Source organism: Ascaphus truei, chromosome 3 (genome assembly GCF_040206685.1).
Source record: "Ascaphus truei isolate aAscTru1 chromosome 3, aAscTru1.hap1, whole genome shotgun sequence".
In the NCBI taxonomy this organism is placed as follows: Eukaryota; Metazoa; Chordata; class Amphibia; order Anura; family Ascaphidae; genus Ascaphus; species Ascaphus truei.
In genome coordinates, this window is record NC_134485.1 from 151277595 (window position 1) to 151295403 (window position 17809).

The window sequence follows — 17809 nt, forward strand, 5'->3', positions numbered from 1 at the left end:
TTTTCTGTGTTTTTGTATATATCCTCAAGGAAGTGGTGTTCCCTTCATTCGGGCTGCAGAGACTCTTTTGGATAGCAATTGGAATATCTTGGGATTTGTATATATTTTTTATATATATTTTTCTGGACATTTTCTTTTTTATATATTTTATATGCATTTTATTAGTTTAATACATTAATTTGTATTCCATCCACTGTGCTTAGCATAGGTTTTTTATTCTTATCTGTATTATTTTTATTTTTACAATCACCTTTTATTTTTATAGAGATATTATATAGTGATAGGTTAGCGCTAATATATATTTTTCTCTTGCTGTGATATGTATATATATATATATATATATATATATATATATATATATATATATATATAAAATAAAAAAATAAATAGATGTTACCGTTCTGTGGCTAACGAAATGCTTTTATTTGTGCGAGCTTTAGAGATACACTGATCTCTTCTTCCGGCCTGGCTGAAGCTCGGCTAACACGGTACTGATACCTCTACACACACACACACATATATATATATATATATATATACAGTGCTCGACAAACCCGGTCGCCCACTCGCCAGGCGCGAACGGAAATTGGCCCGTGGCCAGCTACTTTTTCCCCCTGCTCTGCGCAAATTTTAACAAAAAAAATATCCTCCTGGCTGATTGGCCAATTGGTCGTGACGCGGAATGGAGCCCTTCTCTGCAGGGGTAATGGCTTCTCCTCGCGCGCGCGGTCCGTCTCCTGCCCGCGCTTCCCTCCTCATCCCCTCCAGTCTCCGCTCCTGTCGGGCAAGAGATGACAGCAGGGGATTTCTACCCCCATCTCCCCCCCCCTGCCCCGCTTGCCCTCCGGTTCTGCTCCTGTCCCTGTGGCTGCTCGCGCGGGGCAGGAGATGACAGCGGCCGATGTTCCCCCGTCCCGGTTGCCCTACGGTCCCCGCTTTCCCCCAGTGCCAGTGGCTGCTCCCGATGCCAGCAGGGGTGTTCCCCTCGGTCCCCGTGGCTGTCTCCGCTTCCCCACCCCCCCACAAATTTAAAAAAATAAATAAATAACAAAAAAAAATATCCTCCTGGCTGATTGGCCGTGACGCGGTCGTGACGCGGAATGGAGCCCTTCTCTGCAGGGGTAAGTAATGGCTGCTCCTCGCGTGCGCGGTCCCTGTCTCCTGCTCGCGCTTCCCCTCTCATCCCTTCAGTCTCCGCTCCTGTCCCCGTGGCTGCTCGCGTGGGGCAGGAGATGACGGCAGGGGATTTCCCCCCCACCCACTCCCCCGTCCCGCTTGCACTCCGGTGCCGCTCCTGTCCCCGTGGCTGCACGCCCGGGGCAGGAGATGACAGCGGGGAATGTCCCCCCCCCCCCCCAAACCTGCTTCCCCTTTGGTCTCCGCTCCTGTCCCCGTGGCTGCTCGCGCGGGGCAGGGGATTTCCCCCCCTGTCCCGCTTGCCCTCCGGTTCCGCTCCTGTGGCTGCATCCGCTACCCCCCCCCCCCTACACAGAGAGTGTGTGTGTGTGTGTGTGTGTGTGTGTGTGTGTGTGTGTGTGTGTGTGTGTGTGTGTAAGAGAGAGAGAGAGAACGTGTAGGACACCAAAGGTACCCCCCCACCCCACCCAGTCAGTCATCCCCCCACCCCACCCAGTCAGTCATCCCCCCACCCCACCCAGTCAGTCATCCCCCCACCCCACCCAGTCAGTCATCCCCCCACCCCACCCAGTCAGTCATCCCCCCATCCCACCCAGTCAGTCATCCCCCCACCCCACCCAGTCAGTCATACTCCCCCCCACCCAGTCAGTCATACTCCCCCCCACCCAGTCAGTCATACCCCCCCACCCAGTCAGTCATCCCCCCACCCCACCCAGTCAGTCATACTCCCCCCCACCCAGTCAGTCATACTCCCCCCCACCCAGTCAGTCATACCCCCCCACCCAGTCAGTCATACCCCCCCCACCCAGTCAGTCATACCCCCTCAGTCAGTCATACCCCCCCACCCAGTCAGTCATAACCCCCCCCACCCAGTCAGTCATACCCCCCACCCAGTCAGTCATACCCCCCCACCCAGTCAATCATACCCCCCCACCCAGTCAAACATACCCCCCCACCCAGTCAAACATACCCCCCCACCCAGTCAGTCATAACCCCCCCCACCCAGTCAGTCATAACCCCCCCCCCCACCCAGTCAGTCATAACCCCCCCCACCCAGTCATACCCCCCCCCACCCAGTCATACCCCCTCCCCCACCCAGTCATACCCCCTCCACCACCCAGTCATACCCCCTCCACCCAGTCAGTCATACACCCCCAACCAGTCAGTCATACCCCCCCACCTAGTCATACCCCCTCCACCCAGTCAATCATACCCCCCCACCCAGTCAGTCATACCCCCCACCCAGTCAGTCACCCCCCCACCCAGTCAGTCATCCCACCCCCCTGCCCAGTCACCCCACCCAGTCAGACAGTTAGTAATCCCCACCCAGTCAGTCAGTAATCCCCACCCAATCACCCACCCAGTCACCCCACCCAATCACCCACCCAGTCACCCCACCCAATCACCCCATCACCCCACCCAGTCACCCCATCACCCCACCCAGTCTCCCCATCACCCCACCCAGTCACCCCATCCCCCCACAGTCACCCTCTCTCCGTCTCTCACCCTCTCTCTCTCCCTCTCTCTCTCCCTCTCTCCGTCTCTCTCTCACCCTCTCTCGGTCTCTCTCTCGGTCTCTCTCTCACCCTCTCTCCATCTCTCTCTCACCCTCTCTCCGTCTCTCTCTCTCACCCTCTCTCCGTCTCTCTCTCTCACCCTCTCTCCGTCTCTCTCTCTCACCCTCTCTCCGTCTCTCTCTCTCACCCTCTCTCTGTGTCTCGCCCTCTCTCTGTCTCGCCCTCTCTGTCTCGCCCTCTCTCTGTCTCGCCCTCTCTCTGTCTCGCCCTCTCTCTGTCTCACCCTCTCTCTGTCTCACCCTCTCTCTGTCTCACCCTCTCTCTGTCTCACCCTCTCTCTGTCTCACCCTCTCTCTGTCTCACAATCTGGATCTGGATATTTTATTTACCCTGTATATCTTAACTGCCCTATACTACACCGAAATAACCTATACTGCTTTCTTCCAGATCTGACTCAAGCTTCACACAGAAGACATTGGAATCCCCCTTAACCCAGAAGACAGGTAGGGAACACATCCCCTCCAATGTATAACATTGTGGGAATGAGGTACCTGGACATTGAGGGTCTGCGGATCAGGTAAGATCCCAGGTGGGATTGCTGCGTCAAACATTCTAAAGCGGGGGCATCCAGGCACTAGTTAAGGGGTGCAGGAAACTAGTCATTCACATCTGGCTTTTTTTTCTAGATTCGACATTTATACACACACATACACACACACAAAACAAGGACTAATTGTAGTATAATGTAATACAATAAATAAACTTATGTCAAAAACGAATGTTCTTACGAGAAATGTATTAAATTTATTTCATTTATGGTTTTTTTTAAATGCGGGGCTGGGGGCGGGATTAGAGGCGGGGTTGGGGGCGGGACTAGAGGCGGGGTTGGGGCGGGACTAGGTGGCGAGTAGATTTTTTGGTTCGGCGAGTAGATTTTTGGGTGATTTGTCAAGCACTGTATATATATATATATATATATATATATATACTACATATATATATATATATATATATATACTATATATATATATATATATATATATACACACATACACCACACATATATATATATACATACACACACACATACACCACACATGTATGTATATACATATATATATATATATATATATATATATATATGTGGTGTATGTGTGTGTATATATGTGTGGTGAATGTGTGTGTGTGTGTATATATATATATATATATATATATATATATTTATTTGTAAGAGAAGGAACGGACCCCGCATCCACAAGATTAATTAATGTAACTAAATACCGACTTCTAAATCAATATGCAATGATAAGTCGGTGGTGCTATATGGGCCAAAAATTGTAGTATATATAAAATGTATATATATGTGTGTGTGTGTTGTGTATGTGTACTGTATGTATATATTTATCAAAGTAGCACAATGTTAATAAATAATTTATTCTCACATGTCTTTTTTAATTTTTAAAATATTATATAACACACACACACACACACACACACACACACACACACACACACACACACACACACACACACACACACACACACACACACACACACACACACACGTTCCCTAGTGACACACAAACCACTTCAAAATGACACACACAGTTACCCAATCACACACACACTGACAGCTACCAAGTGACACACACAGTGATACCCGCCTCCCAAGCGTGCTTGCTGTCTCCTCTGCCAGGACAGCAAAAAGCTCCTGGTAGAGCGAGCGGCAGCAAGCAAGAGCGAGCAGCAGCACTACCAAAGTCTTTACTATGTCCCAGGCCTTAGGCTAAGGCCCCGCTCCCAGAGTCAGCGCGCCTGCACTGCATACAGGCTGGGCGCTGACATACACAGACCGCGATATGCGGTCTGTAGGGAGCGGGAGGTGGGCGGGAGTGGGAGGCTTGACAGGGGGGTGGGCGTGGCTTGAGCGGAGGGACCCGCTACTCTCCCCCCCCTCCCTCCACGGCTCGGGCTGGAGCTGCTGATTGAAGGTAAGTAAGCAACACACACACGCAGGCACACACACACACACGCAGGCACTCATACACACACACACACAGACAGACAGGCACTCAGACACACACACAGACAGGCACTCACGCTGCTTTCACTCCACACTCCTCCCCGCTCCCAGAAGCCTCTCCTCCTCCCGAAGCCTCCCCTCCCCATTGGCTTACAGCCACACCACGTGACGCGTCAACGCTAGGGATCACCATTCTCTTGTATCCCATAGCGGCTGACGCGCCACAGCGTGAGTGCGCTGTGCCGCCAGGGGGGACCGGCTCGGGAGGATTCCCCTGCTGGTGCGGAACTCGCGTGTGGCCGCCCGCGCCACCGAGCGCAGCGGGACCAAGGCCTTAGAATCAATCAAGGGAACTGCAGACATTACAGGCAAATGAGAGAAAGCACCTTTCAAAGCAGGTGTTTTAGAATTAGTGATAGGCATCTCACATACTACAGAAAAATCAGAAACAGGGAAGCCTGCTTTTATATCAGGAGCCTTATACATAGCACAGGTTAACACAGGAACTGCTGGAGAGTCCTTAGATGCGGTAACAGAGGACTGAAACCATGCAAAGGAATCAGAGACAGATAGACTGATCTCAGAAGTGATAGCTGGAGAGGCAGCAAAAGGGGAACTAATTGCCATAGGAGGTTCTAAGGAAACAGACTTAGGCTAAGGCCCCGCTCCCTCAGTCAGCACGCCCGCACTGCAGACAGGCGGGGCACTGACAGACACAGACCGCGATATGCGGTCTGTAGGGAGCCGGAGCGGAAGGGGGGCGGGAGTGGGATGGGAGTGGGAGGGCGGAATGGGAGGGAGGGGGGAGGGATCTGATCGTGGTGCCGTCCACCCCCCCACACACATACACACATACATACACACATACACATACATACACACACACTTTAACCCGCAGCTCCTTCCCTGCTCCCCGCCGAAGGTGCCTCCCATCTAGCTCCTTCCCTCCCCTCCTCTTCATTGGCTGAATCGCGTACCGCGTGACGCGTCAGCGCTGAAAATCACTAGATTCTTGCAGCATCGGCCGGCTGACGCGTCACAGTACGTAGTCAGCCCTGCCGGAAGGAGGCAGCAGGGGCAGGGACCATTTGGGCAAGGGTCTGGTGGTCCGCGGCCGCGCGCCCCGCCGGCCGCAGCTGGTTCGCAACCTTAGAGCCAAAGGCAGGCATTTCAAATGTCTGAGACACAGGAGGAATAGCATTGGGTGTAGCAAGAGTTTTAGAGACAGGGGAATCTGTGTGTTGGCTCTTGGCTAAAGCAGATTCACGAGCATCATTTTTAACTGGGATCACTATTTCAAAAGAAGTCTCAGGGAACTCAGTAGCAGGAACTTTAGCTGGGACAGGGGGATGAAAGCAATGAACCTCAGCAATATGAACCTCAAGGGAGGCAAAATGTGGAAGGTCTGCCTTTAAACCAAGGGGTTGAGAACTAGCAAGGGTTAAAGCAGGCAGTGCATGTGAGTCAGAGAAAAAAGGGTTTGACTTAGAAACTGGGGGCATAGAAGGTTCATCTTCTGGCTCTATGAATGTAACATTGGCTTGGGAATTACAAGAATACACAAAGGGTGCCTCAAAAGGTTTGCAAGCAGGGGTTAAAGAAGGCATAACATCAGAGAGTCAGAGAAATGAGGTTGTATCATAACCAGGGATCGTGGCAAACTCTTCTTTTGGCTTCAGAGATACAAAATCAGTTTGGTAATTTTCAGGAGAAGGAGGTGTGACGGTAGGGAGGGTTTGGCCCGGGATTAACGGGGTTACACCCCAAGGGCCCCCCTCTAACCTCGCCAGGGAGACAAGGGGTTAACTGGGCTGAGGCCCAGAAATGTGATTTTACCCTTGTTATAACCTGTAAATGTATTCTCCCCTGTTTCCCTGTCCCATTGTAATGTCTGGGTTAATCAGTGTTTGCATAACACACACATTGGATCATCAGGGGTTAATAAGCTACAGTTTAAGGAAATTCCACTGTATGGTGTCTTTTCAGGAAACCTGGACTTCAAAGGGCTTAATTGGAGTGGAAGGTGAAAAGCAGAAGGGTTTTTAAAATGTACAGGCAGAATGCCTGCCTTTGTAATGCATGAGGAACCAAATGGTGCCTCATATGAGTCTAGTCACGTGTGATATTCACTGGAAGTGTATATCAACAGAGAGGTGTGATACATCGCCCTGATCAATAGGTAACTGACCTAATTGGATATGCCAAAAGCCAAAAGCCTGCTTCAAAAGGTTTTATTGATGGGGCCAGGGGGGGGGGGGGGGGGGGGGCTACCCCCAACAGCAAATCAAAGTGAGTAACTTTATTAAATATAAGAATATTATGAGATGTCCTGGGCAGAAAAGGATAAGATTTACATACTGCACCGACACACTTTATTCGAGCAAATACCCGGTATGTACCTGGCAGATACCTGGAATGCGCCACTCCTAACCTCTGACAAGCCCCGTTGCATTTGCCTTCCCAGCCTGGGTTCATGCCTGGCTGATGGGCGGCTGATCTGTTAAATGATAATGATTAGGATTTAATAGGCTGCAATGCTTCGCGTGTCTACCAGATGGCATAAATTCATGAATTGTAATGCAGTTTATATATATATACTGTGAAGTATTGCAGCCAGCGGGAATAAAATGCTTCAATCCCTGCTTGGAAAATAACTCAATGTACTCGGGCAGAAAACAGTCACAAACCTCAATACACCCGGGTATACCCGAATTCGTGGGACTAGCCAAGCTCGAATAAAGTGTGTCGCCAGTGTATGTGTATCCGTTGGATGTAGCCCATCGTTTTGAGGCTAAACATTGTACATTTACCCGTTACGAAATGCCAGATATTAATATCTCTAATCATTTTCATATTACAGTGTAATGATGGGTCTCTCTACGACCATCAGGTGTCACAGGCCGTATTAATATATCTCACCTGACTGTGTGTATTACGGAACGGAAGTTATGCAATGATTTGCAGTAAATATGAAACTTTGGTTGAGTTCTGAGGAACCCCTGTTGTGATGAGCAGGAAAGGAGAATTTACAAACCTGATCATCAAAGACCAAGGCTAAGTGGCTAATTGCTTATGCTTGGCCCAACGGACAAAAGGAATTAACCAGAGTCAGTGTAACTTTTCACACTGACCATGGAATTCCAAACCTAGCTTCAAAAGCTTCAAAGAGGATTTTACGGAGCCGTAAACTGGGAAAGAGGGGGGTTAAAATGATATATAAGTCAAAGCCACCCTTTACCCAAGTTGTTCATGTTCATGTTGTTCATGCAAAGTTGTTCATAGTTCTTCATGCAAATGATCTTCAGGCCTGCATGTCATCAGGCCTGTTGTGCTATACCATCTTGATTGCTGAGAAGGAATGCCATGCATGTGTCCTGCCTGTTTTGCTGTGATGTCAACTGGGAAATGGGAGAAGTAGCAGTCTGTAATCCTGCTGGCTGTCTTGCCATAATCTTTACGTAAGTGTCTATATTTTGCCTGTTATTGTATAATCTGTTGTGTTCACCTTTATCAAGGAATAAATTCTATTTATCATATCTAAGTCTCGTCCCAGTTCAAACCCAGGTATATATATATTTATATATAGTTTTGGTGTAAATTACAGCCTGTCGCAAGCTCTCGTGACAGGAGGTACCCCCAAGGGTTTAGTAACAGGACTAGTAGCACAGGAGGACTGTCTAGCAACAAGAATTTGTATGCACTAGTCCATAGATAGGGACAGTTCATGGAGCGTATTTCGAGTCTGCGCCAGTCTCACAGGATCCACGTTTTCCCAGGTGACAAGGGAACCAGGAGAAAGAACACAGGAGGCCAGGCTCTGTTTTAACTCTCTAAGGCGCTAGGCCTTAATAAGGAGTTCTTTACAGAGCTGTCTTTTAGACAGAGTTAGGCCTTTAAACAGGGACTGGTTTTCAGGTGGAGACAGTCATTCAAACAGGAACTGGCCTAACCCCACCTCAGCGGGGTCTGAGTTTGTGGGGCTGAGTATACTGTAACAGACATGCTCGCCACAAACAAGGACCAGACCACGGGGCTGAGGTGGGGATGCATATACCCCGACCTTAAACCACGGAGTCAGGTCCGGAGTGTGGATTCCGTGGTCAGACGTAGCCGGGTCAGGGTTGGAGAAGGCAGGGTAATCCATAGACAAGCCACGGTCAGGGCTGGAGAAGGCAGGGTTCACGATATCCAAGCTGGGGTTTAGGCAACAGGGAGACAGGTGCGTAGCGCTTCAGCGTAGAAGCTGATGCGTAGGAATGGCCTCTGCGTGAGGAGCGGGAGCAGCCCATGATGCAGGCCTCTGCAAGGGGAGCATGTAGAATCCTCCCGAAGGGGGTGTTAGCGCTGCACAGCCGAAATTAAGGACTTGCTGGAGACTGATGATACGATTATAGAAAAACTTTATTGCACATAGTGCAAGCAGATCCTCTTGACGCGTTTCTGCCTAGTTGGCCTTTGTCAAAAGAGTGATCTGCCTGCATGAAAAACACATACATATAGGGTGTGTGAATGACCACACCTGTCCCTATTATCCAATTCAACAGGCCACAGGTGTATAACATCACCACTCCACAATATGAAAGATAATATAAGAAATAAATAGAACATGTTAAGAGAAATGACCAAAATACCCTTATATCAAGCAATACATGGCATTATATATAAACAACCCATTTTGCCTGAAAAAGATAATATATTCTTTAAGTATGGTGATACAAATATATACATTGGTCATGATTAAAAACAAAAACATATTTAAAGAAAGAGAAATATGTGTTAATACATGAAATCACACAGTGTGCCTTAATCTTGCAGTAAATCCATAATGTTATTCTAGTAATATACCCAACTGAATGGATAGAGGTATTTAGGGAAACAGTGTGACTTATAAATGACAATTGTAGTTATTGGATATTGCCCAAGGGACTATTGAATGTATTTGGTATCATACATATATAATTATATTCAATGAAACGAAAAAGGAAAAAGAAAAAATAAGCAGCAGAAACAAAGGCCAGGGAAGGATACAAAAAAGTCAACCAAAGTTGATACATATATGTATGGCTAGATACATTAGTCATGTAAAAAATGTTTCAGTTCCCATTCCACATTTAAACCATAAGGCTGCAATGTGTTCAGAGAAAAGATCCATGACATTTCTTTTTGTTTAAACGATTTAACCTATCCCCTCCTCTCACATGACTGGAAACATGTTCAGCACCAAAAAATTTAAAGTTTTTTAACCCACCCTGGGGACAATGTGCAAAATGTTTAGCCACTGGATGGAATAAATCTCGTTTGTTAATTAGCCGAATATGTTCTGAGATTCTGATGTATAGAGATCTAATGGTTCTACCCACATATTTATAATTACACCCACATGTGATCACGTACACAACATGAGTTGTTTGACAATTGATAAATGTATTTATCCTATATTTGCTGTTTGGAAACAATGTGTGTATCCTTTTTGTGGGAGATGCGTATTTACAATATTTACAAAAACCACATCTGTAAAATCCTTTAGGGATGTTTCCCATGTTAGATTGTTTTGATTGAAACATACTTCTAGAGATAGATGTGGCTAACGTGTTGGCCTTCCTGAATGCAAATTTAGGTCCTGTTTTAGTAAACAATTCTAGGTCCTTATCCAATTTAAGTATATTCCAATGTTTTGAAATTATTTGTCTAATTTGTGACGCTTGTTTACTGTATTTTGTTATAAATAGTGGATTATCATTAAATCCCCATTTATTGCGTTTGTTAATTGTGTCACTCTTTTTATGACTCAACAGTTGAGCTCGGTCCATAGAATCTGCACTCATGAAGGCCATATCTACATTTTCCTGTGTATATCCTCTTGATAGGAATTTGGACCCTAATGTTTTTGAGTGTTTCAAAAATGTTTCTTGGTTGGAGCAAAGACGTTTGTATCTCATGAACTGTCCTTTTGGAATTCCACGGATCAATGCTTTCGGGTGACTACTATCTGCACGTAGGTACGAATTCCTGGCGTGCGGCTTCGTAAAGATATCAGTTTGTATACCTGTCACTGGATCACCATGGATGGTCACATCAAGATAGTTGATTTTCTCAATATTAGTATCAAAAGTGAAATGAAGATTAACATCATTAGAATTTAATTTGTAAATAAAAGAGTGGTGATCCAGTGACAGGTATACAAACTGATATCTTTACGAAGCCGCACGCCAGGAATTCGTACCTACGTGCAGATAGTAGTCACCCGAAAGCATTGATCCGTGGAATTCTAAAAGGACAGTTCATGAGATACAAACGTCTTTGCTCCAACCAAGAAACATTTTTGAAACACTCAAAAACATTAGGGTCCAAATTCCTATCAAGAGGATATACACAGGAAAATGTAGATATGGCCTTCATGAGTGCAGATTCTATGGACCGAGCTCAACTGTTGAGTCATAAAAAGAGTGACACAATTAACAAACGCAATAAATGGGGATTTAATGATAATCCCCTATTTATAACAAAATACAGTAAACAAGCGTCACAAATTAGACAAATAATTTCAAAACATTGGAATATACTTAAATTGGATAAGGACCTAGAATTGTTTACTAAAACAGGACCTAAATTTGCATTCAGGAAGGCCAACACGTTAGCCACATCTATCTCTAGAAGTATGTTTCAATCAAAACAATCTAACATGGGAAACATCCCTAAAGGATTTTACAGATGTGGTTTTTGTAAATATTGTAAATACGCATCTCCCACAAAAAGGATACACACATTGTTTCCAAACAGCAAATATAGGATAAATACATTTATCAATTGTCAAACAACTCATGTTATGTACGTGATCACATGTGGGTGTAATTATAAATATGTGGGTAGGACCATTAGATCTCTATACATCAGAATCTCAGAACATATTCGGCTAATTAACAAACGAGATTTATTCCATCCAGTGGCTAAACATTTTGCACATTGTCCCCAGGGTGGGTTAAAAAACTTTAAATTTTTTGGTGCTGAACATGTTTCCAGTCATGTGAGAGGAGGGGATAGGTTAAATCGTTTAAACAAAAAAGAAATGTCATGGATCTTTTCTCTGAACACATTGCAGCCTTATGGTTTAAATGTGGAATGGGAACTGAAACATTTTTTACATGACTAATGTATCTAGCCATACATATATGTATCAACTTTGGTTGACTTTTTTGTATCCTTCCCTGGCCTTTGTTTCTGCTGCTTATTTTTTCTTTTTCTTTTTCCTTTTTCGTTTCATTGAATATAATTATATATGTATGATACCAAATACATTCAATAGTCCCTTGGGCAATACCCAATAACTACAATTGTCATTTATAAGTCACACTGTTTCCCTAAATACCTCTATCCATTCAGTCGGGTATATTACTAGAATAACATTATGGATTTAATGCAAGATTAAGGCACACTGTGTGATTTCATGTATTAACACATATTTCTCTTTCTTTAAATATGTTTTTGTTTTTAATCATGACCAATGTATATATTTGTATCACCATACTTAAAGACTATATTATCTTTTTCAGGCAAAATGGGTTGTTTATATATAATGCCATGTATTGCTTGATATAAGCGTATTTTGGTCATTTCTTTTAACATGTTCTATTTATTTCTTATATTATCTTTCATATTGTGGAGTGGTGATGTTATACACCTGTGGCCTGTTGAATTGGATAATAGGGACAGGTGTGGTCATTCACACACCCTATATGTATGTGTTTTTCATGCAGGCAGATCACTCTTTTGACAAAGGCCAACTAGGCAGAAACGCGTCAAGAGGATCTGCTTGCACTATGTGCAATAAAGTTTTTCTATAATCATATCATCAGTCTCCAGCAAGTCCTTCATTTCGGCTGTGCAGCGCTAACACCCCCTTCGGGAGGATTCTACATGCTCCACAGATTGCAGCTAGCACGCCGATTCGCTGACATAGTTGACATCCAGCTGCTCCTGTTCCCTGTCCGGAAGTCTCGTCGCGGCCGCCGGTCACGTAACCGCCCACCGCATCAAGCGGGTGAGGGTTGGCGGTGAAGACATCATACATCTACCGTGGCGGTGAGGCGCTACACTTATTCAGTAAGTGCAACCACAGCAGTTCCTGTTTTGGATCGGGGAGTCTCGCCGCGGCCGCCGGTCACGTGACCACCCACCGCTAGCCAGCGGGTAGAGGGTAGGCGGCAGGTATGCAGCTCATTATCCATGGCGGTGGAGTTCCACAATTTTATTCAACTTACTACGCGCAATGAAAGGTCGGTCAAACAGGAGCAGCCTCATCATTTAAAGAAGATTCAACTAAAGGTACTGCATCGTTTACCCCATTAACCTTTGAATTCACAATAGGTCTCCTTATCTCAACTATTTGGTGCTTATGGTAAGCCTGTTGCTGGAGGACACATTACATAAGGTTATATTTCATTCATGTGGGGTTATAACAGAGTACCATATTCATTGATTTAATATATACAGGACTTTGTTTTTTCTGAGCGTCTGAGGGGTTAATCTGTGATTCACCCGTGGTTTACCTCTGCAAGGGGAGAATGCAGACCGGCCAAGGAACATTCAGTACAGGAACCAGGCATCTGCAAGGAGGATATGCAGCAGGCTACAGGGACCAGGAAGCAGGCCTCTGCAAGGAGGATATGCAGCAGGCTACAGGAACCAGGCCTCTGCAACAAGGATATACAGAAGGCCACTGGAACAAGGAAACAGACCTCTGCAAGGAGGATATGCAGCAGGTCACTGGAACAAGGAAACAGACCTCTGAAAGGAGGATATGCAGCAGGCCACTGGAACAAGGAATGGCTACGTCAGGGAGTGTTTGTGGCAAACACAGTACATCCAAGTGAATCTTGGTTTATGCTCAGCCACTTCCTGGGGGGAGGGTCTGGCTCTATATAATATAGCCAGCGAATAGGGCAGAGCTGCACAGGAGGCATGCAGGCTACAATGATTGCAGGAGCAGGGGATACTGATTGCAGAAACAAGGGAGAGTTGTCTAGAAACTGCATAGTTCTGTAAGGAATAGGTTTCAGCCAAACCCAGGAGCGGATTCCTTACAACGTGGTATGCCTGATTTGGATCCGACCGCCCCTCTCTTGTAATCATACACTGTGCACCGGAACAGTCCCACTGATAGAATAACAGAGGAAAAGAATGGTGCGGTACTGCAAATAACCCTTTAATAAAAACAAATACACAAGACGAATGCACACTTACATTGTGTCACGTCTTTCCATACAAAACAGAAATGCCATCCGCTTCTTGAAATCTCTGCTCCTTGCAGTGTCTATGCAAACAAAAAGAAAGCGCAAAAAGGAAAAACACAGTTAGTAAAAATAATTGTCTTTATACGAATTCAAATAAAACTACATAAGAAGAAAGTACATAAAAAGGATTCACATGAACCCACAATTCCACAATGACAAGGCACTATTGTGGAATTGTGGGTTCATGTGAATCCTTTTTATGTACTTTCTTATTATGTAGTTTTATTTTAATTGGTATAAAGACAATTATTTTTACTAACTGTGTTTTTCCTTTTTGCGCTTTCTTTTTGTTTGCATGTTTCCTATCCACCCCGCTGATCACGGGAGAGTGAAAGCTGCAGAGGGAGAGCACATACTTTGAATCAAGGGGATCTATTGAGACTGCGCGCATTTGCTTTTTATTCTATGTCCTTGCAGTGTCTAGCCCGTCAGTCGTTTACGCCTCACAGCTGTGGTCTCCGACAACCTTTGCTACTAGTATTACTGCTTTGCTACAAAGACTCCACACTGATCAGCAAACCAAACTACAAAGCTCCTCCCTCCCTACGCATTTTGTGATGTCAGCAGTCACTTCCTCAGGGAATCATGGAGCCGTAACCACAGAATGTGCTATTTATACCTCCAGGGATTAACCCTTTCATTACCTGAGGTATAACATGTTTAATGAACAGGGCCAGTCGTGCTGACTAATGCAAAGATTGAAATACCTGTCATTCAAAGCACATTGACTGATATAGGTATTGGGGTTATTCCTTTCCTCCTTTCAGAACAGCAAAAACCCTAATCATTCTGAAATCTGGGTAGAATATCAACAATAGACATAATAATATTACAGTTAGAATCTAATAAACATAAACCTAATTTTTTTTTTAAATGAGCAATCACCCACTAATATTCCATAAAAACGAATATAAAATGATAAAATCATAATTTAAACTACAGACCTATCACCACCTAGAGGCAATGCATACAAAGATAGATGTGATTTTAGATGTTAAATCACTATATTACTATTTTAGGAAGGATGCCAAACCAAACTCAATGTTCAAGCCATCGAGGGCAAGGGTCTTGAGTGTGTATATCTATAACTTTCGCGCCTGGACAACACACTCAACCTGTCCCCCCCTCACCAATTGGCCTTCGGACAAGCAATGCCTTTACATACCCTTGCGAGTTTTGCCCGTGTTTAATCCTGAAGTGATTGGAGACACGGTGTCTCCAATCCTCTTTTAATGTTGTAGACATGCTCTGCAAAACGCCTCGTTCTTCCGATATACTGTAGCCCACATGGGCATTCAAGCATATACACACTAACTTGTTTTTCAATTAATAAATGACTCAATGTCATATGATTTGCAGTGACATTGGACTTAAATCCCTTACATTTAGAACTATATCCATAACCAATACACTTCCCACATGTATAATACCCCTTAAGGCCATTTAACCATGTTTCGTCTTTAATTCTTGAGGCACTGATAGGGCAACTCAGTGCCACTGTAATTTTAAGATTCTTGGCTTTTTTATAAACAATTTGTGATTTGGTGAGTAGGATCGATCCCAATACCTTGTCCCTTTATAGAATCCCCCAATGTTTATTTAGTACCCTATTAATTTTGGGAGCCATACTATTATATTGGGTGATGAATGGGATAAATTCCCCAACCTCCACATTGGTCCTCGGTTTGATTTTGTTCATAGTTGTAAGTCTACTCCTATCCACCTTATCCACAAATTGAATGGCTTGATCAATTGTTCTAGCTTTGTACTTCCTTTCAATACGTTTTTTGTCTAAGATCCCCTAGCTGTTCCTCACAGATATGTTTTTGCGAACAGTTTCTCTTTACTCTGCGTGCCTGACCCTGGGGGATATTTCTCAGCCACCTAGGATGATGGTGGTTGTGTTGGTGGCTGTGTGCCAAAAGGTAAGTGTTAGCATCAACCTCTTTGTAAAAGGTTTTGGTCTGTATAATACCATCTTCAATATTCAAAGATAAATCTAAAAAAAATGAATCGTAGTGGTATCATGATTCAAAGTAAATTTGAGATTGTAAGCATTGATGTTGAGGTGTAATTTGAACATTCCTAAGTCTTCCACAGATCCCTTCCAGGCACACAGCACATCATCGTTATATCTCTTCCAGAGCACTAGGTTCACACCAAATGGGTTACTATTCCAAATATGGTCTTCTTCCCACATGCTAATTAATAAATTTGCATAACCTGGTGCAAACCTAGTCCCATTGCTGTGTCGCGTGTCTGGAGGTAAAAATTGTTATCATAGCAAAACTAATTGTGGGTCAAAATGTACAGCAGGGCCCCGGGTATACGGCGGGTTCCGTTCCAGGGGCCCGCTGTATAGTGAAAATCGGCGGAAAGCGGATCCGGCGATTTTCAGTTCTGTGCATGCACAGAACGGCGTTTTTGCCGTTCTGCGCATGCGCAGCCTATGGTCTGCGCATGCGCGGCCTATGTTCTGCGCGCGCAAACTATGGTATGCGCGCGCAGACAACGGTCTGTGCATGCGCGCCAGGCGCAACCGCCCGTTCTGGGCATGCGCGACTGAGGATCAAAGATGGCGGCCCCCTTCTCAGTGCCGCCATATCGGCGGATCGCCAAAAAATGAAGCGCCGAGAAGCGGGGCCCTGCTGTACTTGACTCCATCTAAGATAAATTGTTTCAGACCAATATCAACACATACATCATCATCCAAAACCTTTTGGATAGCCTGCAATCCCAAAGCATGATCGATCACAGTGTACAGTGAGGTCACGTCACGTCATCCAGATCCACCCTTCATTCCACACTAAATCCTGGATGATGTTAAGGACATGTGTCGTGTCTATAAGATACGAAAGAATCTGTATCACATATTTTTGCAAAAAGTGATCTAAAAATTGGGAGAAGTTGGATGTGAGGGATCCAATTCCCGATATAATGGGTCATCCAGGAGGTCTATTTAAATCTTTGTGGATCTTTGGAATGAAGTAGAAAACTGCATAAATTTTAACTGAATAGTAGGATTTTGTTCAAGTTTTCTTATATGTCAGAACATCACTTAAAATCCTCTGGGCTTCCTCCTTGTGGTATGCCAAGTCTATAACTACAATCCCGCCCCCCTTTGTCAGCTGATTTTATTACTATATTCTTATTATTCTCCACATTTTTAACTGCTTTCTCCTCCCTGGCGACGTTATGTTTATGACATTTAAAATCTGCAGTGGCCACTTCCAAATCAATCACCATCTCGGGGAACGTGTCTATAAAATTACCTCGAACAGCCTTCGGGTAGAATATTGATGGATTCCTAAATGGAGTGAGAGGAGGTGGGACCTGTACCCTCACTGCATTGTTCACCGGATTGATGGATGCAGTGAGCAGATCTCTCATATAATAATTTTTAAGCGTGAGCTTCCGGGCAAACTTGTGGACATCTATTTAAAGGTTAAACATATTGGGGCCTCTGGTGGGCGCAAAGTTTAACCCTTTAGATAGAATACTAGTTTCTGTAGTGCTAAGTTTGTAGCTGCTAATATTGAAGATATAAGTCCTCTCTACCAGTTCCTCCCTGGGTCTGGTTACTTTCTCTTTCTTGTTCCTCCTCTCCTCCCTCTGAATCTTCCAGTCTAGATCTTCCTTTCTACCCGTTTAGGCTCCTGCCTTATAAAATTGTCCGCTCCCTCAGGTAATGAAAGGGTTAATCCCTGGAGGTATAAATAGTACATTCTGTGGTTACGGCTCAATAATCCCCTGAGAAAGTGACTGATGACGTCATGACACGCGTAAGGAGGGAGGAGCTTTGTAGTTTGGTTTGCCGATCAGTGAGGAGTCTTTGTAGCAAA

At 44.9% G+C, this 17809-nt stretch overlaps 1 protein-coding gene across 4 annotated transcripts in view; it reads right to left on the bottom strand.

Annotated features, from left to right (window-relative positions):
- The window catches only part of INTS2 (integrator complex subunit 2), a 337549-nt gene that overhangs the window by 160267 nt on the left and 159473 nt on the right, over positions 1 to 17809 (bottom strand). For 2 of the 4 annotated variants that reach the window (XM_075589643.1, XM_075589642.1), the window contains exon 8: positions 13224 to 13367. The exons of the other annotated variants lie outside the window; for them this stretch is intronic. In XM_075589643.1, the coding sequence (XP_075445758.1) occupies positions 13224 to 13367 (144 nt within the window). The remainder of the gene's footprint in view (positions 1 to 13223; positions 13368 to 17809) is intronic. 4 annotated transcript variants of the gene reach the window in all.